The 27,221-nt window shown below is 44.0% G+C and overlaps 1 protein-coding gene across 1 annotated transcript; it reads right to left on the reverse strand.

Annotated features, from left to right (window-relative positions):
- Positions 1–1,474: 1,474 nt before the first annotated feature.
- On the reverse strand, positions 1,475–24,035 carry Fem1b (fem-1 homolog B). The gene is made up of 2 exons (XM_036192876.1): positions 23,170–24,035; positions 1,475–7,340 (listed from the first exon to the last, which is right to left on the reverse strand). The coding sequence occupies exons 1-2, from the start codon at positions 23,415–23,417 to the stop codon at positions 5,705–5,707; spliced, it is 1,884 nt and encodes a 627-aa protein (XP_036048769.1). The 5' UTR covers positions 23,418–24,035; the 3' UTR covers positions 1,475–5,704.
- Between the last annotated feature and the right edge of the window lie 3,186 nt (positions 24,036–27,221).

Raw genomic sequence — 27,221 nt, forward strand, 5'->3', positions numbered from 1 at the left:
GTTCTTCTGAAACCAAGTTTTTGTATAGACTTTGAACCTTTAGGAAACTCAGCTAAGATTTGCATACTTCAAACATAAGGTAGTAGACACAAAAGATAGCAGTCACAAAAGGCAGACCAAAGCCAGGTGCCAACGCTCCAGAATCAAACCAGCTGCAAAGCTCTGCGGAAACTCTGCTACAGCTCTAGGCTAGCCTGAGCTATGTAAGAAGGCCCTATCTCAAATACAGAAGAGGAGCACCAGAGATGGCTCAGGTTAAGAGCACTGACTTCTGAAACTCAGTTAAGACCTACACACACACACACACACACACACACACACTCTCACTCACTCACACAAGCATGCAAAATAAATGTAAATAAATAAATGTAAATAAAATGCAAAGTTCTAGCCGGGCCGTGGTGGCACATGTCTTTAATCCCAGCACTCGGGAGGCAGAGGCAGGTGGATCTCTGTGAGTTCGAGGCCAGCCTGGTCTATAGTGTGAGATCCAAGACAGGATTCAAAGCTACACAGAGAAACCCTGTCTTGAAAAACCAAAAAAAGGTAAAGTTCTGATATAACTTTTTTCAAAAAAAAAAGAAATTACTAAATGAGAAAGAAAACCTTTAAGCTTCCACAAAATTTCTAATAAATACTAAGTAAACAGCCACAACCCACAACACAAAGGAAACATAAACAGTATGCTAAAGGAACACATATAAAAACCAAATGAAACTGTTCTTCATTAATCACCCTGGAAAAATGAGGTAATCTCTAGTGTCTGTCAATACAGGAACAGGGAAGATGGCAGTTTGACCACCTGTCAGAACTGTAAATACATTTAGACATTTAAAGCAGAAGACCCAATGCTAGCAATGAACTTAAGTGGCTGTAAATCATGTAAGTGTTCACTATCACATTACTTAGAAAATTGAAAACCTAAACGACCACCAATAAAAATCTGGGAAGCAGGGCAGCAGTGGCATACACCTTTAATCCCAGCATTCAAGTGGCAGAGTCAGGCGGTGTGAGGCCAGCCTGGTCTACAGAGAGAGATCCAGGACAGGCACCAAAACTACACAGAGAAACCCTGTCTCGAAAAACCAAAAGAAAAAAAAAAAAAAAAAAAAAAAGAATACAAATCTGAGTAAACAGACTTTAAGACCATATACAGAAATAAATGCTATGTATTTTTAAAATATATATGGAAATAAAACATGCTTATTATATTAAATAAACATGAAGTCCATCTGCATTTTCAAGTGAAAAGAAATTATATATACACACACAGAAAACTTATGGGAAGCTACTAAAAAGATGTTTGTAATGACTGGCTCTAGAGAGTCCAAATGGGACACGAGGAGAGTTTGGCTTTACTGGTTGAGCTGTTCTTTAATACAGGATTTCCCACACATATATAACTTCAACAACCCTTTTAAAAGAAACTCAACAAAAGATCTCACATTGAACAATAAAGACACAAACTTCAAGATACTTTTTTTTCAAACATTTACTGAACACAACACCATTGTTCCTTTTACACAGCAAAGTTGTTAGTTTCAAATTAGCTGAGCCATTAGGACTGTCAATTGCCATGAAATCAAAAGTGATTCTACATGTCAAACTCAAACAGAAGACATCATGCAATATATAAATCACTGATAGACCTCGGGTGCAGTCAGCAAGGTTACTATGCTTATTCAAGTCACATAAACGGCTTGACAAGAGTGCACGACAGAATGACGTCACTGGCTTGTAATAAACCGTGGTGAATTACTAGACTGCAACTATGTAGCTCCTCTGCCCGGAGGACGGCAGGATGCGGTGAACATTACAAAGGACAGGGTCTTCCCAACAGGTTACGGCCAGATGTTACTCCCCAGCTATGGACCTCTGAAAAGACTGGGTAGGAAAGCTGGGGGGAGGGTCCCTTCATCTTTTCTCCTCTACCAATTACTGAGCAACAACAACAACAAAAGCCATGCACACATTTTACAACACCCAATAAGAAAGAGATACAAAACCTGTCTGTTTCCTCGCCTTGCAGGCTTGCATCCTCATGCCTTCATTTTTCTGGTGAGGCCACTCATCCCATGATTCACCCCTAAAGGAAAGCTGACAGTAATTTAGCAGCAGTCACCCCTGCCAACACACCAAAGATATACTCCCCATAACCATCAAGCCGCTGTCCCTTCCCAATACATTAACACAAAGGTACACTCCACAAACCTAGGACTAGAGACCACATTTACTTTACATTGGAAAAGTCAATGTATCAGCATTGTCACTGTAGGATTTATTCCAGATCCCAGGGTTGGCAAAGGGTATAGCATATGCCCTGGCCCATCTCAAGATCTGGGCAGGTCTATCTATCAGAAATGTCTAAGGAAGCCCCTCTGTGTATGTACATGGTGAGGGACTGTCTGATGGTATTCAGAATGGAGCTGTGCACTTTCAAAGTAGGAGTGGGCACAGCTTAGAATCTGGACTGAAATCAGTTCAGAGAGCAAAAGACGGAGTTGAAGGTTTTACTCCTCTCTATTACCGTAGCAGGAAGTCTTGTCAGTGAGAAGGGTGTGCTCCTGAGCACACTGACATCTGGGGAGCTGATAAAGAACACTTCAGATTTTTATAACTGTTCTCATGAAGTATATATAGACACTTTCATCCACCTACTCAGAGTTCAGCCACTGGCCACTTCTCAACCAGCATAGGGCAGACAACTCTCTCCTCTGGCTGCCCTACTCCAAGAATAAGGAAGCTCTTCTGCTTGGATTATCCAAAGCGGCCTGATTTTGAGGAGAAAAATGCTGTTAACACAGAACTGCTCTCTGGAACTTGAATTTTCAGAAGCATTTGTCTAATACCATGTTGCCTTTAGGGAGACATTGCTCCCAAATCATAGTTGATACCACTCAAACAATGCTCAAGTCCTCCCAGTCACCATTTATCAACTATTGGTATAATGAGATCAAAACCCTTCTCAGAAACTAGCAAAAGCAAAGCCCACAGCGGGGAACCTGCAGGTGGTGGGGCTGTCAGAGATCAGGGTGGACTATAAAAACTACGGTGTCGGAGTCAGTTACCCCTTCTTCAGCAAGGAAGGGGATGGGTTTGCGGCCCAGACTGGAGTTAGTCACTGACACGCAAGTGTTCACTTCCTAACTGCAGAAGTGGAAGACACCCTCCTGCACTCCTGGCTCATCCAAATTTACGTGACAATTTACACGACAGAGAAGTGTTCTGGGAAATCATTAACGTTGCTAAGAAAGAGTTCGAATTCAAAGCATGAGTCTACCAATAACAAACGACAGCCAGGGCTGCGGGAGACAGCCCAGGGAGCTAGCTACAGAGCTACCACTTTCCACACCTACTTATTTTTCTTTAATAACAAAAGTTTATGGAACATTTGGCTGAGCTTATTTTTAAAGAATTCGACCAAAAACAAATGATGGAAAAAACAGGCATGAAGATCACTTCTTCCAATAATGGCTTTATACAGGTGCTCCCCAATGCAAATGTGGGGTGACCGTTACAGACAGAAGTAGACCCTCAGCCAGAGTGCACAATGTGCAGCTACAGTTTAAATAAATCTAGCCAGTTTACCACCAGCATGGCTCAGTTTGCTCCCCATCATCAGCACTGTCTTCCCCCTTCAAAGCTGTCCTTAATTCCATCTCTGATATGGACATATTTATCATTATCCTCATATATAATATCTAGAACAGTGTTGGTCCTGGGTAGTGAAGGGGAAAAAATGTTTTTAAAACATGCAACATTATCTGATATTTTAAGTTTGGGTGCTTAAAACCACACACATTAAAAAACGGAACCAACTGAATACTAAGTGTCACAGCTATTCCTCACCGTCCGTCCTCCGTTTCAGGCCTTCGAGTCTAAAAAGGAAAGACCTGACCTGAGCCTGGGCAGAGGCAAGACTGACTCACCTGTGCAGTGTGTCATCTCCTCCAGGCCACTGAGAGCTGCCAGAGCAAGTAGAGACAGAATCTCCTTGAGTCATGTCAGGAGGGTCAAGGTCAGAAGTTCCCAAATTAGGGTCATTCCAACACCTCCCTTTAAGCCATCAGGAAAGCCTTCCTTGTAAACTCTCAAGTTGGGAACACAGAAATCTATTACCATGGAAGAATTCACCATCCAAACACTCCCAACTGAAGCAAGAACACACACGAAGCACAATGACAGCAACTGTGTCTCGACCCTCAGAGGAGGAAGTTCATCAAGTCTCTCCTGCCCTCCCAGGTAGTTCATTTTGTGGGGTATCTCTGTTAAGGCCCTAGGTGCTGATTTTGGCTTGATCATGTTTTATGCTGTTCCAACTGCAACCTTCCTTGTCCATTTTAAAAAGCAATATCCACAGGTAAAATGTTTGTGAAATCTTACAGGTTGTTTAAAGTTTATATCTGATGTTGCATCATGACAACGCTTTTCACTAAAGGAAAACAAGAAGCTGCGTGTCTCCACTTACGGTACCATGCACTAGGGGTAGCTCAGGCATTCATTTGGCACTAGAGAAAAATTACAGAACAACTAGTTTTACTTTCATTATCATTCCCAGCATCAGTAGAAGCAGGTGTTCCTTCAACTTCAAGAGAAAAATCACAGAATACTCTTGAGAATTGAAATGTTGCTGATATAAGAAAGCAAAAAAAGACCTCAGTACCACATTCTGTGGTAGAAAAGTCTGCAGCTCTGAGATATACCTTCTGTGTGGCATTGAGAATCATTTTCCTCATCAAATACTTCATTTCCTATACCCTACTCCTGGTTTTCCTACAGCTTACAATGGACTAAAGACATCAGAAGTGTGTCCTCATTCATCTTACACCTAACAGGGAGACAGAAATAAATGTCCTCTGGAAAGGCAGTTTCCAAATTTTTAAAGACACAACACAAGAAGAAAGGGCTAAAAGGGGACAAACAGACAATCTAGCTATACTATGACAATGTTTCATAATACAGCGTGCTCCTTATTTAGGGCTGTGAGCCAAAAATCAAATGCATGACTGCAATTTAGATCCATCATTACAACAGAGACCGGAAAACAAGACTAAGGGTGGAGTCTAGCAATGTCCACAAGGTTGAGCTAAGATCACCAGTTAGAAGACACTACCCAGCAGAATGCAATCATTTCCATGAATTCAACTTTCCAACAATAACTGCACATAATCTCCAGATGATTAATCAGTAGCTAAGTGTTTCAAGTCCTCCTGGTGTAAAATGTGCTGTATCATTCTGCACACACAATGAGAGTGAGAACCATCCACGCAGGGCATGAGCATCTCCCATTGCTCTCAATGTTCCTTTTTAGTTCATTTTCTTCATGAAATCCTCAAAACTGCTGCACAGATGACATGCTGACATCAGCTTAACAGAAATACTTTTGTCGGCAGCTGTTTAAAACATCATCAATTTCAAATCACAAATGCCCCCTATTACACAAAATATCTTACATTCATTCCTTTAAAAAAAATGAAAAAGAAACCAAGAACTGTCCAAACACCTTCCAGTTATACCTGAACAGTGCTGCTCTGTTTAGTGTGCTGAAATCAATACATGAGACAAGAGCCAAAGGGAACCAAGGACGGATGGGCTGCAGGGAATGGAAAGAAAAGGACAACCTATGAACACATACTTCTATTGTCTGTGATTAAAGTCCTTTACTTTTTAGCACCACATTAAACGATTTTACACATCCAGTCACTTAATGAAATCCAACAAACTCTTCAAGAGTCCGGGGGATCTGGTCTTGGTAGTTAATGTCATTAGCCCGAACTGCTCGGGCAGCCAGGCACTTGAGGCTCATCTTCATCTGCGTTTTCAGTAGAATCTCGGACACCCCAGTCGTGCTTTTATCTAGGGGGGTCTTGTTCTGCTTGTTAGTCATGTCGGTGTGAGCGCCGGCCTCCACAAGGCTGATGATGATGGAGTGCAGGGTCAGAAAGTCACTGATGGGCCTGTTGTACTGGACGATAATGTGGAGGGCACTGTTCCCCTCGTTGTCGACGGCGTTCACCTCAGCACCACAGTCCAGCAGGAGCTTTGTCACCAGTGCGTTGGGAAAGCTGCAGACATCGTTGGTGTGGAAATCATCAACTGGTGTGTTCGAGTTGACAGCCAGGTGTAGCAAGGTGAAGCCTTCCCGTGTTCTGGGGTCCAGGTGAATCAGGTTGTAGATCTGCTTGTTAATTCTACACTGGTCTTCTTCACTACACTGTGTCTTGGTGGAGATGCACACCAGGTACAGAAAGGTATAGAGGTTACACTCATAGTTGTCCATGGCACTGTGGACGTCAGCATCGGAGATATTTTTAACTCTGTTCATACTCTGCTCTATTTCCAAAACACTGCATCTCAGAACACATTCTATGTCCGGGGCCTTCACAGCTTCGTTGAGGTGTATCATCTGGGAGAAGACTTGAGCAAATCGAAGGAGATCCTTGTGGGTGTTCCTATTACCTTTCTGCCTGAGGTGTAGCGCATGAAGCCACAACTTGATGCACTGCTCGAACTCCATGTTATCAGCATAGACAGCCCCTCTGTAAATGATGGGGTGGGAAACATCAATGTTGTCAGCACCTAAAATCCGTTCCCGCACTATAAGGCCCTCCATGTGAAGAGCATCTCTGTCTTGCCGAATGGACTCCAGTTCCTGGGGGTTCCTACACTCAGTTCTGTTCCCATAAGCATGGATGGGTGGGAGAACCTCTTTTTCAAGAATGTTGTCACCATCCTGAAACCTCTCCAACATGGCTAAATATAAATAGTGGTATGTCTTCATGATGTCATAGTTCTCACGGTCATTTGCAAAGGAAGCACCCAAAAGCTCCAAGGCTTCAATCCGACTTCTGCGGTCACAATCGGCATGAGAAAGCAACAGTTCAACAACATCAGCTTTACAGCTTTCGGCAGCTACTTTTAACGGTGTCATCCCATGGCCGTTCACCACTATTGCAGCTCGCCATTTTATCAGTTCTTTCACGATGTCAATGTGACCAGCTTCAGCTGCAAAGTGCAATGCTGTGGCTCCACAGTGTGCCTTAGCGTTGGGATCAGCGCACTGCTCTAAAAGGTATCTGACAACATCAGTGTGCCCCTTATATGCTGCGATCATTAGACAGGTGTTGTCATACTTGTTGGCAATGCTGATATTGGCATTATTTTCAACCAAATATTTCACAATGTCCAGTCTGCCATCAAAGCATGCTGCCCGCAGTGGGGTTGAGTTAGTGACTGTGGTGTGGTTCACGTTGGCTCCATGGCTGACTAGAAGTTTAACAACTTCAAAATGTCCGGCTCCTGCAGCACACCAAAGAGCAGTGGCACCATCAATGACATACCTACACACAGAAAGAACAGTCAGTCAGACAACAGGCCCTGACATGTTTAAAAGGGTGCATTCACAAACACTAACTGAAACTCCACTCTCCCAAACATTAATGAAGTATCAGTTTGGGTAGAAATAAAAACCATTTCAGCAAAGCACTTTATACTAATATGAAATCAATAAAATTATTGTTACTGTTATTTTTAAAGTTTCAGTTTTTTTAAATCTAAAGAATACTCTCAGGGGCTGCAGAGATGGTTCAGTGGTTAAGAACACCAACTACTTTTCCAGTTCAATTCCCAGCACCCACATGGAAGCTCACAACTGACTGTAACTCCAGGATCCAACATCCTCACATGCACACAAAATAAAAATAAATTAAAAAAAAAAAAAAAAAAAAAAAGAATACCCTCTACTGGCAACAATACACTTCAGAAAACACAAGAGGGTCTGGTGCCAGGCATGGTGACACACGCCTTTGATCCCAGCACTTGGGAGGCAGAAGCAGGAGGATCTCTGTGAGCTCAAGACCAGCCTGGTCTACAGAGTGAGTTCTAGGATATTCAAGGCTGTTACACAGGGAAACCATCTTGAAAAACCACAATCAATCAATCAATCAATCAATCAATCTCTCTCTCTCTCTCTCTCTCTCTCACACACACACACACACACACACACACACACACACACACACACACACACACACACAAGGGGGGTGGGAAGATGGCGCAGTGGGGAAAGCACTTGCTATACAAGCACGAGGGCCTGAGTCCAGATCCACAGAACACACATAGCTCCAAGAGTGGCATGCGTCTGCTATCCCAATGTTACCACTGTGAGCTGGGAGGTAGACAGGAGAATCCCCAAAGCTATGGGCTAGTTCCTCAGGTGTACACAGCATCTAACAACAAAGTAACCTGTCTCAAGGTGGAAGGTGAGGACAAATTCCAAGGCACATACAGATTTAAACCACCTCCCCCCCAAAAAAGAAAAGCAAGCAAATGAGAGGGCATGTCTGGAGGTCTGTATGGTCTTCACCAAACACATGCTGACTTTTCAGAACACAGCATGATCTGTCTGCCTCTCAGTAGACCAGGGGCCCCTCCAGGGACCAGTATTCCCATTTAGAAAAACATCTCCAATTCCTACATAATGTTCTGTTAGATATTGCTTTAGGGAGAAAAAAGAAAAAGCAGCAGATGATTAGCCCTAAGACAGCAGTTCTCAACCTATGAGTTGTGACCCCTTGGCAAACCTCTATCTCTAAAAATATTTACATTATGATTCATAACAGTAGCAAAATATGAAGCAATGAAAATAGTTTTGTGGTTTGGAGATGGCCACAACATGAGGACTGTATTAAAGGGTCACAGCACTAGGAAGGTTGAGAACTGCTGTCCTAAGACTACCTGAGCTGCAGGAACAAGAATGAACAATCACTGGTCCATACAATATAGACAGCTGTGTACTGCCTTCCTTTGGGAAAGGTACTGGATGGCAGGATGCACATGGAGACTTAGTAAACAAACATGCTAAGCATGTGAATATAATGCTGTATATAATAAATGTGCTTTTTTAATTTAATTTTATTTTTTTATTATTATTATATTTGTGTTTTAATTTTACACATCAGCCATGGGTTCCCCTGACCTCCCCTCCTCCTGCCCCCACTCCCACCTTCTCCCCCCACCCCCTCCCCTCCATTCCCATCTCCTCCAGGGCCAAGACTCCCCTGGGGATTCATTTAAACCTGGTGGATTCAGTACAGGCAGGTCCAGTGCCCTCCCTCCAGGCTGAGCAAAGTGTCCCTGTGTAAGCCCAAGGTTCCAAACAGCCAGCTCATGCACTAAGGACAGGTCCCAATCCCACAGCCTGGGTGCCTCCCAAACAGTTCAAACTATTCAATTGTCTCACTTATCCAGAGCGCCTGATCCAGCTGGGGGCTCCCCAGCCTTTGGTTCATAATTCATGTGCTTCCATTCGTTTGGCTATTTGTCCCTGTGCTTTTTCCAATCTTGGTCTCAACAATTCATGCTCTTACAGTCCCTCCTCTTTCTCGACAACTGGACACCTGGAGCTCCACCTGGGGCCTGGCTGAGGATCTCTGCATCCACTTCCATCAGTTACCCCAAGACCCAGCTGTAGCTCTCCTGGGCATATACCCAAGGAATGCTCAATCATACCACAAGGGCATTTGCTCAGCTATGTTCATAGCAGCATTGTTTGTAATAGCCAGAACCTGGAAACAACCTAGATGCCCTTCAACTGAAGAATGGATAAAAAAAATATGGTACATATACACAATGGAGTACTACTCAGCAGAGAAAAACAATGACATCAAGAGGTTTGCAGGCAAATGGATGGATCTAGAAAAAAATCATCCTGAGTGAGGTAACCCAAACTCAGAAGGACAAACATGGTATGTACTCACTAATAGGAGGATACTAGATGTAAAACAATGACTAGACTGCTATACCACAACTCCAGGGAAGCTACCTAGAAGACGGGACCCTAGGAAAGACCCAGGGATCACCCAATGACAGAGAAATGGATGAGATCTACATGAACAAGCTTTTTTTAGCATGCTATGAAAAGTTAAGCTGTGTGTGTATACTGTGTCTGTATTTATTCCTGAAGCAAATCATTATGATGTAGCAAGAACAGGAAACACTAGCATTTGGAATTACCCAGGTACTGCCCTGACTTGACATTATGAACACTGCAGCTTCGGTTACCAGGTACTCAGGGCCTCAACTACAAGCAGGGTTTGCAATCTCTACAAAGTTAGGTTCTTTTGACAAGTCCAACCTGTCACTTTCCCCCAATCTCCTTTTCCTAATTTTAAATCCTACTGATAATGGTTTCATGGAACCTAAAAAGATTTTTGCTAAAGATATTTAGGATTACTGTGCTAGAACCAGTAAGTATACCTGACAATATTAGGTAGAACACTGACCAAATCATTATTCACTACAATTAAGCACACCAAAAATCTATTAATGAGCTTCTTACTACACAACCTTATGCTGTGAGGCAGGCCAAATTATAACCCCCACAAAGTGAGAGGGTGCAACACCCATAATGCCTGGCCAAAAGTCAGGTGTTGCCACGGGAGCTGGGGCACCTCCCTGTCTCTTTCAAATTCCAGCTCTTACGAAAGAGGCTCAACTCTTGGCTGTGGCAGACTGCCCTGCTTTTCTGCCTACCAGGAAAGACAGCATTCTTCTCTGCAAGATGAGGCCCTCACCAGACAACCCAACCTTCCTTCATCTTGACTGTCCCAGCCTCCATGATATGGGAAATAAACTTTCACTCTAAGACTCACCTAGTCTTAGCTATTCTGCTATTGCAGCACAAAATGCACTGTGACTTAGAAAAGCAGCTGGGCATGGTGGTGCACCTCTTTAATTCCAGCACTGGGGGGTGGGGGTGGGTGGGTAGGGGAGACAGATACAGGTAGATGTATAAGTGAGGACAGCCTGGTCTACAGAATGCATTCTAGGACAGCCAAGGCAAACAGAAAAACTCTATCTCAAAAAAACAAAGACTTATGGGGGGTGGGAGGAGGGAGGATCTGTGGCTGGTATGTAAAATGAATAGAAAATTTAATAATAAAGGCACCCCAATATGTGTGCATGTGTATGTGTAATGTACAGGCACAGATGTCACTGCACATCTGGAAGTGAGAGGACAACTTGAGGGAGTTGGCTCTCCCCTTCTATACCATGTGGGTCCCAGGGATGGAACCAAAAGATCAAGTCTGGCCACAGTGATCTTTACTGGCTGAGCCCATCCTACAGGCCCTGTGTTTGTTTTTGATACAATGTGTTAATAACCAGTCTGGAAAAAGTTCTTTTGAAATTGAAACAAATGTTGATGTACAATGTTTCCTTGCAGTTGATACTTTTTATGATAGTCAAAGACCTTTTGGAGTATTTGGTTGTAGGTAAACCTATTAGTTACTTACCTGCAAGATGGGCATGGTAATACTATCTACCACATAGGGCTATTGGCAAGTTACTGTGAAGACTGAGCTATATTGCATACTAAGTAGTTTTCTGCCTTCTACCAGGAAAGACAGCATTCTTCACTGCAAGATGAGGCCCTCACCAGACAACCCAACCTCCTTTCATCTTGACTGTTAATACAGCACTAGAGATAGTGAGGTATTTTGTACGAACAATTTGATGCATTTGAGCTATTTTTCTTTAAATTCAGCTGTACCTCTTTAAGTCTGTATAGCTTAGATAGAACTATAAACCTAGTAAAATTCAATTTTTATTTTAATTTATAGTTATCATATATGCATGTATATTTGTGTGTTCCTGTAGCACAGCATGCAGGTGGTTGGAAGTCAGAGGACAATTTGTGGGAGTTGGTTCTCTCTCCTTCCATTATGCAGGTTCTGCAACTGAACTTGGCAGCAAGTACCCTTATCTAATGAGCCATCTCACCAGCCATGAATCTTGAGTATATATCTATAGAGTCATTTTCTGATCCAGGTATAAAACATTATGGTCACCCCAAATGTTCTCCTTGTGCCTCTTCCCAGTCAGTTCCTCCCTAGATCATTTACCTACATATGAACTTCCTATTAATGAAGCCATGCAGCATACTTCTTCATATTTGGTTTATTTAACTAACTATCTGTGAGAGTCTTCCATGTAGTTGGATATATCAGCAATTTCTTTTTGAATGCTACATAGCATTTTATTGTATGAGTTTTCTATAGTTTATTTTTGGTTTTTCCAAGACAAAGTCTTCTACATACCCCTGGCTGTCCTGAAACTTGCTCTGTAGACCAGGTTGGCCTTGAACTCAAGAAATCTAGCAGCCTCTGCCTCCTGAGTGCTAAGATTAAAAGCCACCAACTACTTCCTAGTTCCCTACACTTTACTTATCCATTGTCCTCTTATTGGGCATTTTGGTTGTTTCCAAGGGTTGACTTTTATAAATAAAGTTATTCTGAACATTGTTTTGTTTGTTTGAGACATAGTCTCAGTACACAGTCCTGGATATCCTGGAACTCACAGAGATCCACCTGACTCTGCTCCCACACCATCCTCCTCCTACACTGGGATGAAAGCTATATGCCATCACTCCAGTTTCTCATTACTGTGAAGGCTGAAAATCCAAGACCAGGAGTCAGCAGGCTTGGGTTTTGAGCCTTCTCCCCCTTGCAAAAGGTCATTTCTCTGCTTCCCTGGTTTCTCTTCTTCTAAGAACACTGTTCTTACTGCATTGTGGCCGTTTTAAATAATGAACATTCTCTCCAGGTTCCATAGAGAGATGTTCTGTGGCAGATTTCAGGTGATCATGACCTTTAATAGTGCAGCTACTCACAACAAGGCAAGATGGAGGATAGGAAGCCCAACACCATGGGCAGTCTCAATATGTAGGCTAGCCAGCCTGGTCAGCAGATAGCTCAGTTTGGGCTCAAACTCATGTTAGTCCTGCTTCAGCCTCCCAAATGCTGAAATTACAGACACATCCCACTTCCCAGAAGCATAGTAACTTTTTTTTAAGTTTATTTATTTGTATTTTATGTATGAGTGCTCTACATGTAATAAGAGGGCATCAGATCCTGTTATAGATAGTTGTGAGCCACCATATAGTTATCGAGAATTGAACTCAGGACCACTAGAAGAATATTCAGTGCTCTTAACCACTGAGCCATCTCTCCAGCCCTACATATTAACTTTTTAATAGTGTCTTTTGAAGAACAGAAATTTTTATAGCTGTGATTTTTTTTAACCCTAATTTTCTTTTTGATTTATAAGAAATCATGAACAATCCTAAAATCATTAAGGTAGTCTATGATCCTTTGGATTTTTTTGTGTAGTCTTGGCTGTCCTAGAACTCACTCTGTAGATCAGGCTGGCCTCCAACTCAGAGACACACCTGCCTCTGCCTCCTGAGTACTGGAATTAAAGGCATGAGCCATCACTGCCCAGCACTCTATAATCTTTAAAACATTCTTTTTTTTTTTTTTTTTTTCATTTATTTGGGAGAGGAGGAGGGGCATGTGTCAAGGTGAAAGGATAACTCTCAGGAATCAATGCTCTCCTTCCACTGGGTAGTTTCATTGGTCTGGACTCAGGTTGTCAGGCTGAGGTAAGCACTTTTACTCACTAAGCCATCTTGTCAACCCTAAGATAGTCTGAGGAAGAAAGGAAGGAAAGAAGGGACAGGGGAAAAGAGGAAAAGAGGGAGGGTCTCTAATGTTTGCTTTTTTAGTTTATAATATTCTATTTATTCTTATGTATATGGGTATTTTGTCTAATGTATGTCTGTGTACCACCTGCACACAGTGCTGTGGAGATCAAAGGAAGGCATGAGATCCCCTGGAACTGGAGTTACAGGAGGTTGTGAGCCTCTATGTAGTGCTGGGAATTACACCCAGATCCTCGGGAAGATCAGTAAATGCTCTTAACTACTAAGCCATCTTTCCAGGCCCTGATAGTTTAAATTTTTGTGTACTGTGTGAGGTAAGAACAAAGGCTGACTTGACTTCTCCCACACTAATTGTTAATTGCTCCAGCACTGTTTATTTAGAAAGTGTCTCCTCCATGAATTTCACTGTTTTTCTGGACTTGAACCCAGGGTATCACGCACCCTAGGGAAGTATTCTACCACTGAACTACATTCCCATTCCTACTGGAGCCTTTTTCATTAGCAGGTGACTCCAAGTGAGTCTATTTCTGGAATGTTATCTTGATACATTATTTTACCCTTGTATCCGTGACACACTTAATTATGGTAGTTTCTTATTTTTTCTTCAAAATTATCTTAGTTACATTTCCACATACTTTCAGGGTTGACGTGTTAGTTTTCACACAGGTGCATACGTGCACATAGGAGTATGACTGGGCTAACAGCAAATGTACAGAAATCCCCTCGGTGGAATAGTCACACTCTGAGGCTACTGAAACCACGAACTTGGGAGTCTTTCTGTTGTTACCTTCTGTTTCTCTCAGAGATACTTTGTAATTTTCAGCGCAGAAGTCCTGTACACTTCTCCTCTGGTTTACTACTAACTAGAGTGGCTAGTTTATGATAGTCTTTCAAATGGTATGCTGTGACAATGAAAACATTCTAATTGAACTCTGTATATAAGTGAAATTTAAATATACTAATCTTAATTAGAATGAATTTTAATTAGACAATTGTTGGTAAAAGGGACAGTGGGCAGTCATGAAGCTATTCTTATCTAACATTTCACTGTCTCCTCCAACTCCTTTTTTCTTTTGGTGATTTTTCTACACAAGGCTAGCCTAGAAATTACTTTGTAACTCAGGCTGTCCCCAAACTGGTAATCCTCCTGCCTTAGCCTCTCAAGTATGGTGGTACATGCCTAAATGGGAGTCGGGGGCAGAAAGACTTAAGTTTGAGGTCAGTCTTTGCTATATAATAAGCCAGTATTAACCTCACCGCCCCCCCCCCCAAAAGAAAGAAAATAAAAATAATTAGTTTGTTTTATTTCATTTTTGAGAAAGGGTCTCACTATGTAGCTGCTGGCTGGCCTGGAACTTACTATGCTCTAGGTCTCAGCTGGCCTGTCTCTACCTCCCAAGAGAGAAAAGGTAATATTTTAATTGCTAGAGTTAAAAATAACCTATGTAAAGGACCTATTTTAATGTAACACTTCTTGAGATTTAAATAGCTTATATTTGTATCCCTAGCATATAACAATTTCATCTTTTTAAAACCAATACATAGAGCCTAAGGAAGCAGCTCAGCTGTAGAGTATTTGCAGAGCATGTGCAAGGCCCTAGGTTTAACCTCTAGCACCAACAAACAGCTTCCTACTACTCATATACACACACACTAAAAAGCAACAGCTCCCCAAGCTAGTTCAAGGACACGTTGTAGCTAACCATGTTAATACCAACATATATTAACTATGTATTTGTTTTTTATTACATTGTACTTATTTGCATGTTTGGGAAAAGTTTTGAGTGTGTGTGTGTGTGTGTGTGTGTGTGTGTGTGTGTGTGTGTGTGTGTCTCCTGCATCCAAGTACTATATGAGTACAGGTATCCATAGGGACCAGAAGAGGATGTCGGATTCCTTGGAACTGAGTTACAAGTGGTTTAGCCACTTCATGCAGATTCTGGGAACCAAACCCAGGTTCCCTGGAAGAGCAGCACAAGCTCTTAACAGCTGAGCCATCTCTCCAGCCCCCTCTTTTAAGCATTAAGGGGAAGAAATGAAACAAAGAGTTACTAGAATAGTTTTCCAACCTCAAATTTCCCATATCTATGGTGAAAACTTAAAAATTAATTTCAGGTACATATGTACTTCACTTGATTTTTTAAAAATTATTATTAAATTTTATCTTTTGTTTTTTGAGACAAGGTCTCTTTATATAGTTCTAGCTGTCCTAGAGCTCCCTATATAGACCAAGGTGGCTCGAACTCAGAGAGATCCTCCTGCCTCTACGTCCTGAGTGCTGGAATTAAAAGCACGCACCAGCACACCCAGCATTATTACATCTTAATTACATCTTTGCACATCTATGCACATCATGACATGAATGTGGGGATCAGAGGACAACTTGCAAGAACTGGTTCTCTCCTTCCACCTTGTTGAGTTTCCAAGGATTAAACTCAAGTCCTCAGGCTTGGTAGTAAGCACCCTTCCCCATTAAGCCATCTTGTTAGTCCTTCACCTTTTATAATGGAAAGTACTTGGTCACTTTACTCTTTCCGGGGATAGTATGGTAATTTCCATTTTTCCTTTATCCATATGAAATGTGACAGGGATTATAGAACAATTCCAACCTACCCTTTGGCTTGTTGTTTTGCATGTTCATGTGTGTATGGTATGTATGTGTGTATGTTTTCACTGAGGCAACTAAAATTCAGCTATTTTCTTACAAAAAAAAAAATGTATGCACATGTATATAACCTATATAGCCCTAAAACAAAAATACCAATTTTTTTATAGAAGATAAAGACATAATAAAAATAACGCACCATTTACTAAGTTCCAATGAGAGAAGCACTGTAGAAGAATGATCTTGGAGTTGGTAAGATGGCTCAGCCAGTAAAAGCACTTGACACAAACCCTCAACTGAGTTCAAGCCCTGGAACCCACATTTATATTAATTATTAATTACTGGTCGGGCAGTAGTGGCTCACGCCTTTAATCTCAGCACTCAGGAGGCAGAGGTTGGCAGATCTGAGTTTCAGGCCAGCCTGGTCTACAGAGTGAGTTCCAGGACAGCCAGGGATACACAGTGAAACTCTGTCTCAAAAAACAAAAACAAAAGCAGGACAATTATTAACTATTAAATAATTATTAATAATTAAAAAAGCAAGATCCAGTGGCTCATATCTGTAATCCCAGTCCCAGCACTGCTAAAGCAAAATGGGAGGTGGGAACAAGAGCCTGCATATACAACTCTACAATAGAAAAAAATGAGATCCCCTACCTCAAAAACAAATAGAACATAAAAATAAATAAACCTGCTTAAAAGATGATTTTTCAGGTCTTGATCCAAAATTTTAATGTAAATTCTCTACTATATTTTAATAAACAATAACCTGATCAATCCAATGTCTTCAAGAACGAAGGCAATCATGAGGCATGGCGCTTTTACAGTGGAGAGGGCGTTCCTACCACTATTTTCTGGTTCTGCTTGTCATGGAACTAAACTACCTGGTTCAGGCACTGTGAGTGACATGAAAACTCACAGGCATCATCAGCACCTTAACAAAAATCCTGGAAATCATCCTCAAGGTCAATGGAGCTCCCTGACACACTGCCAACTTTTTCTAAGCAAAGTTGGTGGAGGATGTGGCCCTCCTGCCTTCCCTTTCACTGGACAGTGATTCCAAGCAATAAGAACCCTCTACAGAGGACTTAGGCATTCTTCACCTGTGTCCCCCACCCATGTCTCAGCAAACCTGCTCAAGAACAAGTGGTTCCCAAACCCAGGAACAAAGCCTCGAAGGCAGCAGCAGCAGCACAATTATCCCCCAGCTGCAGGAGCCTTCCTTTGTTCTGTTCCCTTTCTGTAGAAGTTTTGGTAGCTTCCCACCACCAACTAAAAGTTCTTTTTCATTACCTCAAGGAGCTCTACTCACCTCTGCCAACTCCAGTGTTCACATGCTGAGCCATAAGCAAAATAATCTCAAATAGTATTCCAAAAAGTGTGAACAAGGAATCAAATTATTGGCATAAGGCTTAATCTAGGTGGTGATCCCTTCCCTCTTGAGCAGTGGTTCTCAACCTTCCTAATGCTGCAACCCTTTAGCTCCTCATGTTGTGGTGACCTCAACCATAAAAGTATTTTTGTGGCTACTTCATAACTGTAAATTTTGCTACTGTTATGAATCATAATGCAAATACCTGATACGCAACCCCTTGAAAGGGGTCATGACCTACAGGCTGAGAACCACTGCTCTAGAGCCTATACTATGAATCCACTTTGGTTTCCTAAGAGGTTATAAAAGCTTTTAGGTGGAATATAGTGTGATGGTTTATCAACTACAAGGATTTGTAACTACCTAGGAGACAAGCCTCCAGGCACACCTACGAGAGAGAGATTACTGAGCCTCTGGGCATGCCTAAAAGGGATTATACTTATTTATGGTCCACACTGAGAACAGGCAGCACCATTCCAAGTTTGGTCCTGGAATGTATAAAGGAAAGAGGCGAGCCAAACACCAGAGTTCATCACTCTCTGCTTCCTGACCATGGATGCCGTGTGACAGATGCTTCCAGTTCCTGCTGCCTTGACAACTTCAAGATGGACCTTTGAACTGTGAGCTGAAATAAAATCTTTCTTCCTTGAGTTGCTTTTGTCAAAATATCTTATCATAGCAATACGTAAAGAAACTAAGGCACACAGAAAACAACAAAAGCAAGCAAACAAAAACCCTAAAGTGGGTGTGGCAACACATAACTGTAATCCCAGCACCAGGGAGGACCTGAGTTTTAGGCCAACTTGGGCTATATAACAAGTCCCTGTCTCAAAAATAACTAACACCACAAATAATTTTAATGTCTGTGTCTTAGACAAATACACACACAAAGCACAGCATATTGAACCTGTCATTACATGAACACTGCTGTGCAAGAGGAAAACTAAAATATGAGACATGCTACAGCAGTTATCAAGCAAACACCTGACACTTCAAAGACTATATTTAGTAAACAATAAGATAAATGAACAACTTTGTCTAAAACTTCTGAGGATGGTCTATAAATCACTACAAATTAGAAACATTAAAGCTACTTTAGTACACAAGAGCCTTACTGGCTCCCACCTGGCCATGGGTAGGTATCCAGTGCCAACAAAATCTAAGGGAAGAGGTTAATTTTCAAACTTCAGCCCCAGGGTGGGGACAGAGCAAAATGGCAGAGCACCTGCCTAACAGGGGTGGAGGCTCTAGGTTCTGTGCCCAGTGCCACAAAAATTGTTTTTAAAAAACAAAAACTAGGCTGAGCACGGTGGTGGACCCTTTTGATTCCAGTAGGTAGGAGACAGAGGAAGGCAGATCTCTGCGAGTTCAAGGCCAGCCTGATCTATATAGCAAGCTCCAGGCCAGCCAAGGCTATATAGTGAGATCCTGTCTCTCAATCAATCAATAAAAGGCTAGGTATTGGTGAAATTATTAAGGCCACTCCACGTAGTTAAAAGGGAGATTTATTTTGTGGGGTAACTTAAAAATGAAGGGATAGGTTGTAGGGTCTGGCAAAGGTATGGCGCAGTCTGGTGGTGTTCTCTGGAGAACTCTGCTCAGTCTACCTCCTGAGTCCAGCGTCCCAGAACCAAGAGAGAGCCCTCCTCCCGATCCTGGGTCTTCCCCTTCCTCCTCCGCCCCGCCTTGTGGGCGTGACCATTACCGAAGCCTCAATGGGGGTTGGAACTTCCAGGCCAATGCTGGGATGGCTATCCACTACATCTCCCCCTTTTGTCTAAATAAGAAAGTTCTAACCTAATACAAGACTATATACAAAGAGATGGTTATCAAATATTGTCCCGGAGTAATGAGGGATAATGACCTAGATAAGTTGGAATTACAATAAGTGCAAACAATATCAAGCAAAAAACACATAGTGAAATCCAGGGAAGTCTAGAGCATGAGTAGGTGGCATGTTACAAAGATCATTCCAAAAGGTGTTCTATTCTAAAGAACCTGAGTCTAATACTTAATATATTCTATCTAAGATATTATATATGTATATATACTAAGTTGTAACGATAACTGCTAACCTTCAACCTCATCAAAGACCCGAGAAGGAATATAATACCTGAGAAATGGGAGAAGGACGCAAGCAACTTTCAGGAGTCTTGCAAGAGTAGACAGAGACAGCTGCCAGCCCGGCTAGCTCAGTTGGTAGAGCCTGAGACTCTTAATCTCAGGGTCGTGGGTTCGTGCCCCATGTTGGACGCCAGATATTGGTGAAATTATTAAGGCCACTCCACGTAGTTAAAAGGAAGGTTTATTTTGTGGGGTAACTTACAAATGAAGGGATAGGTTGTAGGGTCTGGCAAAGGTATGGCACAGTCTGGTGGTGTTCTCTGGAGAACTCTGCTCAGTCTACCTCCTGAGTCCAGCGTCTCAGAACCAAGAGAGAGCCCTCCTCTCGATCTTGGGTCTTCCGCTTCCTCCTCCACCCCGCCTTGTGGGCGTGACCATTACCGAAGCCTCAATGGGGGTTGGAACTTCCAGGCCAATGCTGGGATGGCTATCCACTACAGCTAGGGACTAGAGATATGGCTCAGGAAGAGCACATACCACTCTTGCAGAAGCCTAAAAGTTCAGGTCAAAGGACCCATCTTGGGCAGGCCACAACCATCTGCAAAGCAACTCCGGCTCCAGGGAATCTGATGCTCTCTTCTGGAATTCTCAGGCACCTTCATTCCCATGTGCACGTACCCCATACAGACATAATTAAAAATAAATCTTTTATGAGTGAGCTCCATACTATTACCAGCACTCAGGCTAACAGGCTCTACAGGCTGAAATTAGTCAATGAAAACCATTACACATGTAAATGACCTGGTTTTCAAATGTCAAAATCTGAGATAACCTACAAAATCATCTCAGAAACTTGTGAGTCAGCTGAGATGTGATCATGAACTTCAATCCTTCTCTTTTATTAATTGACTCAGGATTGGACCTACTACAGGGATTTAAACACTTTAATACAGCAGCTCATAGCCATAACAAGCCATAGGCTAAACAGACAGATTCCAGAAGTCTCCTCTGGCCAAAGTGCAGATGGTGGCAACACTTCAGGCTGCAGTTTCTCTACTCTCCCTTAGTTTTTGACGACCAGCATCAAAACCTGACCTCTGCATCCACCCAGTACCCACACTCTCAAGTGATCCCCCATCCTCCCAGTACCCACACTCAAGTGATCCCCCATCCTCCCAGTACCCACACTCAAGTGATCCCCCATCCTCCCAGTACCCACACTCAAGTGATCCCCCATCCTCCCAGTACCCCACTCTCTCAATTGATCTCTGTATATTCCCAAGATCTCATACCCTCTTTCTCAATTGATCTCTGCCATCCTCCCAGTATCCCATACTCTTTCTAAATTGTCCTAGCTTGTATCTCTTCTTGCAGTAAGCACTGAAACACTGAAGGATATCAGACTGCTGTCTTCTCTTCATGCCCCACTGTTCTTTAAGGTCCAGCTCAAATACTAACTACCTCCTCTGTAAAGCCTTTATTCTCCACCACCACAAAGCTGAGCACTTCCTCTTCTGTTCTCCTCAGTGGCCTCAAAGACTCCTATAAGCCTAAATGGCAGGGCATCTGCAATTACTCATGTTTGACACTCCCCCAACACACACCAAGCTGTCAGCCTCTACAGTGAGAACAGTCTCATCTGTCTCTGAATACAGATCCCTACCAAAAGCTTGGCACACAGTAGGTGTCTGACAATTGTCTGCTTTAGAGCTCCCTAATCTCACTAGCTTGTGCAGAATGGTGAACAAGATACTCAGACATAGAGGCTCAAAACTGCATTTTTAATCATTTCAGGAGTTAAGGGTACTTATTTGTTTTTAGTTTAGGGGGTGGTGGTTTTGGAAACAGGGTTTATGTAGCTCTGGCTGACCTGGAACTCACTTTATATACCAAGCTGTCCTCAAATTTACATGATTTTCCTGCCTCCCAGTTGTTAGAATTACAGGTGTACATCACCACATCTGGCATCAGGTTCTTTTAATTATCACCTCAAAATAGCTTTTTCTTTGATGATCCAAGAAGAGCATTAACCAGAGCGTTTCTAAATCCTTAAGACAACTAATTTCTTTCCTGACCGTTCTCGTATCCACCCAGCTCTCAGCAAGGTCCTTAGCAGCAGCTGCTATCGCAGGGGACTGAACTTAATAGATACAGGTGTTTACATAGTGGACCCTGCTTCACTCCTCTAGGTGTAGGTAAGGCTGGGAGATGCTGGAAATTTCCAGGACACAGAGACTAAAGGGGAAAAACAAACATGAACCAGGTTGCCACCTTTGCTCAATACCACCTTGCTACTCTCTACAGTAGGACCAAAGATAAGCCACGACCCAGGGGCTAGCATTTCATTACACTTTAACAGTCCAAACAATTTCCCTCTCATTTAAAATAGAACCAAAAGCTTTTATTGTTTAAGGGGGGAAAAAAAGCAACCAAAATTTAACATTACCCTAGTCATCTTAAAAACAAAACAAACAAAAAACGTTTTAAAGCCCACACCTATAATGCTAGCACTTAGGAAGCTGAAGCAGGTCGGGAGATTTCAGGACAGCCTGGGCTGTGTAGCAAGACCTGGTTTTGAAAACCAGAAATAGCAAAGATGGATGGATGGATGGATGGATGGATGGATGGATGAATAGACAGATGCTTTTCAAACAGGTTTTTGGTCAGGCAGTTTTCACTAACCAAAACTTAATTGCACATTTCTATGTTTAGATTCCATCTAATTCAAAAGAAGAAAATGCTAAAATATGAATGGCTTATTTACTTGTAGGTCAACAAAAACCAGTGTAATCAACAAAGCAAACTCTGCACGCAGCAGTAATGTGACAATCATTCCATGATCCTTCAGCACATTAAAAAAAAAAAAGATAACGTCAAACATGATGATTCTGTTATCTTGCCCCCAAAATATGTACAATTAACCTCAAAGGAAAAAATTTAACAAGAATAGTAATTTGTGAACGATATTAAGTGTTCATGAAGCCTTCCCACCATATCATCTTATAACATGTAATTTAGCAATGGCGTAACTTCTACTCCAGGTCCAGAGCCACCTGTGCAGCCAAAAATACCGGCCAGCAATGTGGGAGAGTCAGAATCGTGTCTAGAGATGCCTGGCTGAATGACGAAATCAGGAGTCTGCATCTACTGCTCGTTCCAGGGGCTTATTTTGATAGGAAGCCCTAGAGATCTGCTTGAAGCTGGATCCGACCACATCGGGAGGGGGGTGACGGGGAATGCAGAGGTTAAATAAAGCACCAGAAGGTCTTCGTTTTAACTGCTGATCTCGTTAATTTCCTATCTCGATTACGACAGTGCTGACAGAATGGTACAAAAACCTAGATAGGCAGCCACCACTCCGATCCTGCGTGTTCGCTGACTAATGGAGAAGACTCTAGGTCTCAAGACCCAGGGTGTGGCTACCACCTACAGGGGGAATGGGGTAGGAGCGGAACAGAAAGGACAGCAAAAACATAGCCTTGGAAGATGAGGTGGGCATCAATGCGGACTGCAAGGGGATATGAAAGGATAGGAGTCCACATATGAGGACGGGGGGTGAGGGGGAAGGAGCCAGGACTTGGGAGGTCCGCGCGCGTCCGAGGGAAGCTGGGGTTGGGCTGTACCTACCCGTCGAAGCGGACGGTGCCAGTCTGCTGGGTCTGCACACGGTAGTGTTCTAACAGCAAGCGCACCACCTTGGCGTGCCCGTTGCGGGCTGCGATGATGAGAGGTGTGGAGCGCTGTCCTCCCTGCTGACTGACATAGCCCAGCAGGTAGCGGATATCGCTTTCCGACCGGTTAAGGAGCAAGGCAGCCAGAGTGAGCACCTTGCCCTCGCTGGCCGCCTTGTACACATAGCCAGCCAGGCCCTCCATGGCCGCCGCCAACTCCAACACCCGTTTGGTCGCCACCGCTGCTGCTGCCTTGCGCCCCCGGAGGCCGCGTCCGCCAGCACTTCAGACCCGGGCCCTCACAGCCCATTCAACAGGGCGCCGCCGCCGCCGCCGCGCCCAGGCAGCAGCGCGACCCAGCGAGGGCGGAGACACAGAGGTGGCCGAGCGCCGCCGGGGGCACAACTGTGACCCGGCCCGGGCGGGGAGGAGGACGGTCAGGGCCGCTCCCGAGGCCCCAGGCACCGGCCCTGGGCCGAGGGGATCTCCATGGCGGCCGCCGCCCCGGGCCTCAGGCCGCCTCCTTCCTGCGGGCTGCGACAGGCGCGCGCCCGAGCTACGGGTCGCCGCTGGGGTCTCGAGAGGCCCACGCGCGCCCCGGATGGCGAGCGATGTGCGCGCCTGCCCCGCGCCCGGCCGGAGGGCCTGGAACGGCCTCCGCTTCGCCCCTCGCCGCAGGAAAAACGCGGGCACTCGCCCACCCGCAGTCGGAAGCGCCGAGTGCGAGGAGGGCTGCCGCGAGCCGCGCGTGGGTGTTCGCGGAACGCTCCGGCAGCACCAGCACCGGAACTTAGGACGAGAGGAAGGCAGCCTCCGCAGGCAGGGCCGCAGGGAGGGAGGGAAGGAGAGAGTGGGAGGGACGCTTAAGTAGGTATCGCTTCCTAAACCGACCGGAGGGCAAACGAGGCTCTCCTAAAGAAAGGTTCCGCTGTGCGCAGCTAGCCGAGCCCTGATTCTGGGCTTCAAAGTCCCTAGTGCCCTTGACGCAAGGAGCCATATCCTCGCCCCCACAGGGACCCTGGGATCCTTAGTCAAGACTGGGGGCAGAGAGAAGGCTACTGAACCTACAGGCTAGAGAGCCCACCCAGTTTTATGATTGATAGTGTGGGATATTAATACTTTCTGCCTTTGATGGGGGAGGGCAGGGAAGGGTAAGAGCACCCAAAAGATCCACTTTTAAAAGAGGTCTCTGTATGTCTCTAAGCCTCCGAAATTTGGAAGGGCGTAAGAGACGCTGCACTGAGAAAGAACTGAAAGACTGAACAGACCTCCCAGGAAAGGGGATTAAGTGTGTAAGATAAAGAGCTAAGAGGCAGCAGTCATAGGCAGATTGAACTAAGTCTCTGGTCCTGAGCCTGCAGAACTTCTGTTCTCATGTATGTCACTGAATTGTTAGGATTTGAAATCAGCATTTATCCAAGGAATGCTATAGGTCATCCACGTACCAGGCTTTGGTTAGCATCAGGAATTTCTTGGTATAGGCCAGTCCTTTCTCTCCTGGGGTTTGTGTGGAGGAAGCAAATGATGTGGAGTAGTTGGATTCGTATCGTTGCTATTTGCTATGAAACAGGGATGTGGTTTGGGACTAGGAAACTTTGTTTGGGTGGTCAGAAAAGACCTCCATGACAGGTGACTGGAACAAAGGCTGGGCAAAGAGAATAGCTAGTACAAAGATCTTGACCATCTGCTGAGCTCTGAACAGAAAGCAGTGTGGCTGTGGACTGTAGGAAAAGTTCTAAAGAATTAAGTCAGCAGGAGGCAAGTCACGTGGGTCCAGTGACCTATGTAAACGGCTCTGTTTACTCTGATGGCATCTGTGCAGAGTTTTAAATAGGAAAGTGACAAGATAGTGCGCTTTTTTTTTTTTTTTTTAAGATCACGTTGCCTGCTGCCCGATGTGTGGGGAGCATACCCTAGGAAGCAAGAGCAGAGGCACAAAAGCCAGTTAGGAGAGGCTGGGATTACAATTAGTGGAGTATCAGGCTACTTCTCAAATTCTCTTCTATTCTATGGCACAACTTTACCGATTTACAGATGCCTATGCAAATATTGGAGTTGTTCCCCGCCTTACAATATTAAACAAAAACAGCCTTGGAAAAAAGGACTGAAGAGGGGTTTTGATCTAGCTTCAGTTCTTGCCTCCAGGTTCCTTCCTTGAGTTCTTGCCTTAGCTTCCACCATGGATGGACTGTGACCTGGAAATGTAAGCCAGACAAACCCTTCTATCTCAGTTGTTTTTGGTCACAGTGATTATCACAGAGAAGAGAGACAATCTAGAGGGGCTTAGCACTGTGTCCCTGGACTTCCTTCTGTGACTCTGGAGCACAGGATTGTCATTCTCCTCTCTCTCTCTTTCTCTCTCTCTCTCTCTTTCTCTCTCTCTCCTTTCTTTCTCCATCCCTCCATCCCTCTTTCAAACTGACAACCTGGACACAAACTGGCAACCATGAACGTGTGTGCCTGCCTCCTAAGGAAAGGCCACTTCACAGTCCTTTTGACTCTGCCACATCCTTACATTCCTTTCCCACCTGATTAGCTGAAGAAAATAATTTAAAAGTCTGGCCATGGGCCCCTTATTCCGAGTTTGTTTTCTACAGGAGACCTGGTTTATTCAGATACCCACTGCTCGGTGTGAGACTTCCTTCTTCCTCCTCTTAACCTCCTCAACTCAGTTTGGTACTGTAACAAACTAGGCCAAGAGTAATCCAGGGGCCCTCTGAGCAGCACTGCATGGCCACACACACACATACACACACACACACACACACACACACACACACACACACACACACACACACGGCTAGGCCTCTGCTCTGACAGCCCGAGGTCAAGAGTCCTGAACCACTAACACACAGTACTCACTACAGGGCTCTGGGCTCCCATGGTTGCTCAATGGCCATCTGCTGACTAGAGACTATTTGGTTGCCTCTATTTACCTGTCCTTGGAGGTTGGTATTTCTGTGGTCAGGCTGTGCAAATCTGGAGAGAGGATGTGTAAACAGGATAAGGCTGCACAGCCAAAGGCCAGAGTCCAGAAATAGTTCCTTGTGCTTCAGAGCCCTAATCCTCTTTCTCCCTAGACAGAAAGCCAAAGTGAGCAAGTGAAAACAGAAAAACACAACAGATGCATCCTCGTGGGTTCATTGATGGCAGTGAGCTGGAGCCTTCTCCCTGGACAAAAGACAGGGCAGCTGGCCCTTCACAGCCCTTGGCTTCCTAGAGAGTGTGGTAGCCTGCAAGCAGAATGGCTCTGCCTTCCATGGAATAGGCAGCCCTCTTTCCAAACCAGGCTGTCCAGTTTGAAGCAATGGGCTTTCTCGGGTTTCCATAGAGAGATCTTATGTCATTTTCAAACACCAATAAAGACATTTGCTTTAGGGGGCTGGAGAGATGGCTCAGAGGTTAAGAGCACTGACTGCTCTTGCAGAGATCCTGAGTTCAATTCCCAGCAAGCACATGGTGGCTCACAATCATCTGTAATGAGATCTGGTGCCCTCTTCTGGCCTGCAGTCATATATACTGTATACATGCATACATACATACATAAATCTTAAAAAAAAATTAAAAAGACATTCATTTTAGTCCTATGATCCTCTCATATGGTATGAGAGAAGAGCTGACTCTGGTATTAAACAGATTCCCAGCCGGACTCCCATGTCTGCAGGCTGATGGTGGTGGCTCCAGGCAGGTTTCACTTGTGCAATGGAGTTTAGTACATTCCTTTTGGGACTGTGTGATGAAGACACGCAGGCTCCTTAGGCCAGTTGATGCCATGGAGGGGTGTCTGTCTATATATGTCCTCTTCCTTTCTCTCACCCTGGCATGCATCCTTCTACTGTGTCATTATCCCACTCAAAAGAGGAATGCCCATACTATGTGCATTTTCTCCCTAGGAATATATGTGTCTCTGTTAATAACAGCATGGTGTACAGGGCTGGAGGTGGGTGGGCAGAAGGTTCATTCAGAAGGGTTCAGAGCTAAACATGACAGCTTATGCTTATGAATCCA

The sequence above is a fragment of the Onychomys torridus genome, chromosome 7 (assembly GCF_903995425.1).
Source record: "Onychomys torridus chromosome 7, mOncTor1.1, whole genome shotgun sequence".
In the NCBI taxonomy this organism is placed as follows: domain Eukaryota; kingdom Metazoa; phylum Chordata; class Mammalia; order Rodentia; family Cricetidae; genus Onychomys; species Onychomys torridus.